The sequence below is a fragment of the Prosopis cineraria genome, unplaced genomic scaffold, assembly GCF_029017545.1.
Source record: "Prosopis cineraria cultivar Desert tree isolate PC_DT_omini unplaced genomic scaffold, ASM2901754v1 PC12, whole genome shotgun sequence".
Classification (NCBI taxonomy): Eukaryota; Viridiplantae; Streptophyta; class Magnoliopsida; order Fabales; family Fabaceae; genus Prosopis; species Prosopis cineraria.
The window spans coordinates 28,014,176-28,018,643 of NW_026555343.1; the positions used below are offsets into that span (position 1 = coordinate 28,014,176).

The window sequence follows — 4,468 nt, forward strand, 5'->3', positions numbered from 1 at the left end:
TTCTGACGTAAACTAAATAACCCATTAACCAAGTGACTAGCCGCTAATAAGTTAATGTTGGACTGTTTAAACTTATAAATCAATTCCAACTTCTTAAAACTTTCCTAGAAAATTATTCTAATTTTTCCAACGTGTCCTTTACATTGTCCATTAACATTGTAAATAAAAGGGTATTTTATTTTTGGTATAAAAAATTTTATTCAACAAAAAAATTATTTGAACTTCTTAGGAGTTAAAAAGTAAAAGTGATTCGCTATGGATTTTATCGTGTACTGTGATGATTATTTTGACTAATGTATATAAACAAAACAAATCAAAACACCACAATAGATATTTTAATTTGGAGGTTGCACTTGCATTATCAAATATTGTTCCTTCCTATGACTTTTGTGTCCCTGTGTGTGTCTATATATATATATATATATATTAGCTCCTATTTCACTGTTAGAGAACACTCTTAGCTTGGCCATGGACAACTCAACACTTGTGCTCGTGCTTACCTTTCTATTTCCATGCCTCTGTATCGTCATCTCCTTCCACCAAAACCAAAACCCTAAAAAATCTCGGAAGCTCCCACCAGGCCCTCCTTCGTTTCCGATCATAGGAAACATCTTGGAAATCGGCAAAAATCCTCACTAATCACTCTCTAAACTCTCAAAAACATATGGCTCTCTTATGACTATCAAACTAGGCGCCATGACAAACATAGTTATTTCCTCTCCAGACATGGCCATAGAAGCGCTTCATAAACACGACTTATCTTTTTCAGGTCGAACAGTCCCTTACATACTTCAAACATTTGACCACCACATACTCTCTGTTGTGTATTTGGATCCTTCAGTTCATTTGACCACCAAAATATTCTCGTCTTCCCGGCTTGATTCCACCCAAAATTTGCGTTTAAAGAAGTTACAGGAAATGCTAGAGCATGTGAATGAATGTTGCAGAAAAGGTGAAGCTTTGGATATCAGTGAAGTTACCTTTACGACAAGTCTTAATTCCATAACTAGCACTCTTTTCTCCGTTGACCTCGCTGGTTTTGCTTCTGATTCATCTCGAGAGTTTAGAGATACTGTATTGGGTATACTGGAAGAAGCTGGGAAACCTAATATTGCAGATTTTTTCCCTGTTATGTGAGTATTTGATCCACAAGGTGCATGCTCAAGAATGGACAATTATTTTGGAAAGTTGTTCAAGATGCTCGATGATATTGTTGGAGAAAGAATGGAAGTGATTAGAGCCTCAAAAACGGAGTCGCAGAATTTCAACGATGTGTTAGGTTCATTGCTCTGTCAGAAGGAAGAAGACAAACCTCAAGTGGGCCGTTTGGACATCGTGCATTTGTTTATGGTAAGTGTCTCCAAGAATTCTCTATGCTCTCTCGTGTCCATATCAATAAACGAACCTGCGTCGTTGGAGATGTGGTGTAGAGATGCACTTTTGGTCTTGTTCAAATAAAACCTTAGAAAGTTTATATTCGTCAACAGTCAATTGAAATCTTCATTGTTTCAAAGCTAAAATATACAAAACACTTTTAAATTTTGAAATAGTAGCACAAAACAGCTCACGTTTAAAAATTTAAAATTAACATCACAGACTCCCTTCTACTATCATTTATTAGTTATCTAACCAAAAAAAATTATCATGTCATATTAAAAAAAAAGACACATAGCAATTTATGCAGTATCCAATGTAAGCTAATGATAGCTTATATCGGATACATTTTTAACTTTTATTAGTAAGATAACTAATAAATAACACTATGGGTAAAATGAATTAATTGGGTGCTCCATCATTATAACCCCTACTATCTCTATAACACTCCATTTCATAAGCTATGATAAGTGTTTGTAACCTCCATACACCTCTAATAAGTCCTTTTAATACCCATAACCTCCCCTGTTATAACCCCATTAATCTCATAAAGTAATTGTAAACCCTCATTAAGTATCATAACCTCTCATTAAGTTATTGTAACCCTTTTTTTTTTTATAGTTTTAAATGCTTTGTCTAGGATCACCTATATGAACTATTATAAATAAAGCATTGTCATTCTTCTCGTTTTCAAAATCAAGGAATAATATAATTTTTTTATCGAAGTGAGAAAGTGTGCTCTCTTTTCCCCAGCTACTAAGCCAAGGGGAGTTTGCATGTGGTAAAACATAAAATTAAAGGTTAAATAGGCTAATTTTAAACTTTTAGAAGTGAGAGGGCTTTGTGCAATTTCTTTAAAATTCAGGGAAGTTTTATATATATTAGAATTGTTTTAATGTATTACTTAAAAATTAAACTACATGCTATTATTCTAAAGAATTGTTAAGTTGAGATGAGTGATATTGTGTGGTGGTTATGGTCAGCCATGTGTAACAATCTGCAATTGATCAACACAATCTCATCAATCTAACAGGATACTAAAAGGGAGAATTTTAGTTAAGGATCACTGTAAAGACTTAATTTCGGGTAGGTCCAAAATAATTTTAAAATTTTTGTTCAATCCAAAGAGAAAAGTCAAAAGAATCTCAAGGTGAAAAGACCAAAACGCCCTTCACTTGTTATACAGAATCACTAGTTGTTAATTTTCTTACTCCACTTGTTAATTTACGAATACGAGTTGCAAATTATATAAGTTAACATATCAATAATTATATAAGACTTGACATTAGTTTTTCAATGATAAGAAGTAACATCAGTTGTTAAATTACTAACTTTACTTATTAATTGATAAACATCAGTTGTAAATTACTGGTAGGTCTTATAATTTAGTAATATCAATAGTAAATTACTGATAGGTCTTCTAATATACAACTAACATTAATAAAATAACAAGTAATGTTAACAAATTAACAACTAATGTTGCTAATTGTCTGACGAACAAATGTAATTTACAAATAGTATTGTTAAATTAACAAGTGTAATAAAAAATTAATAACTAGTGATTTTATGTAACAAGTAAAGGTTATTTGTTGACTTTTCTTCCTTAGACTGAACTAAAATTTTAAAAAATTTTCGGACCCACTTAAAATTAAGTCTCTATGATGGTCTTTAACTAAAATTCTCTCTAATAAATATATTACTATTTTCAGTGCGTACGACATTGCTAATCATGTTACTGTTCTATTCTATAGGATTTGTTAGTTATGGGGACCAATACAACACCAAGTATAGTGGAGTGGGCAATGGCAGAGCTATTAAGAAACCCAAAAAAATTGGGAAAACTGAAAAAAGAGCTCCAACAAGTCATTGGTGAAGAAGACATTAAAATTGAAGAATCACATATTTTAGAGTTGCCATTCTTAAGGGCAGTGATAAAGGAAACTCTTCACTTGCACCCATCAATTCCATTGTTACCTCATAAGGCACTAAAAGATGCAGAGATTTATGGCTTCATAGTGCCCAAGAATGCATAAATTCTGGTCAACACATGGACTATAGGAAGAGACTCGACAATATGGTGTGACTCAAATTAATTCATGCCTGAAAGATTTTTGGAGAGTGAAATTGATTTTAAAGGCCATAATTTTAAGCTGATTCCTTTCAGGGCAGGAAGAAGAATATGTCCTGGATTGCCATTGGCTTTCAGATCAGTTCACTTAATGTTAGCTTCTCTCATCCACAAATATAATTGGAAGCCTACAGATGGTCTCCAACCTCATGAAATAAACATGGAGGAGAAATTTGGGCTTACATTAAGAAGGGTTCATCCTCTTAGAGCTATTCCAACCAAAGTTTAATAATAACTAGAATAATTCCTGTACTAGATTGTTCCAATTATTGTAAAATAATTGCATTACTGCATGTTGGCGGGATCGATGGCAAACGTGAACACAAACTGCTTGAGTCGTGCTCGGAAGGACTCTATTCTTAAGAACTATTCTAGCACACCGAAATGACGGACTGACAGTTCTCCAGAATTAAATAAGTACTTCCTACGGCGGAGCAAGGGAACAGAACAACAGAGACTAAAAAGCAAACACAGACGAACACAGGAGCAGAAGGCAGAGGGAGGAGAGAATTTCCCAGAAAACTTAAGAGGATGGCACCCTGTTCTTTCAACACCCATGGCTATATATAGCCCGAGGAAGGAGACATGAAGGTTGGCTCATAATCACTGGATTAAAGCTTCGGTTACACTCTCGTAAATCACGTTTAAGCAATTGTCTGGGGGTTAAGCAGACGTAAATCAAAATTAAGCCTCTGTCTAAAAATGTTGGCAGACAAAATGTTTAAGATATTAACTTCACAAAATCAGTTTATCTGGAGATGTTGGCAAACAAAACATTAACTCACAAAATCAATTTTCAGAAAAGGTTTAATGCTGAAAAAACTGTCAAGGGTTCAAGTTCAAATTCAAAACAGCAAAAACCAAAGGTTTTCGAGTAAGCTAAAAATAATTATTTATTTAATTATATTTGTGAAAATAACCTGATAAAAAGAACCCATTGCCTCTTGAACTCACGCGCAGGGGGGG

At 33.7% G+C, this 4,468-nt stretch overlaps 1 protein-coding gene and 1 pseudogene across 1 annotated transcript; both read left to right on the forward strand.

Annotated features, from left to right (window-relative positions):
• The first annotated feature begins 696 nt into the window (after positions 1-696).
• Positions 697-1,137, forward strand: LOC129289212 (geraniol 8-hydroxylase-like). The gene has a single exon (XM_054926010.1). The coding sequence runs from the start codon at positions 697-699 to the stop codon at positions 1,135-1,137; it is 441 nt and encodes a 146-aa protein (XP_054781985.1).
• A 30-nt stretch (positions 1,138-1,167) lies between these two features.
• LOC129287429 (cytochrome P450 76T24-like) lies at positions 1,168-4,195 on the forward strand (annotated as a pseudogene).
• Positions 4,196-4,468: the final 273 nt, after the last annotated feature.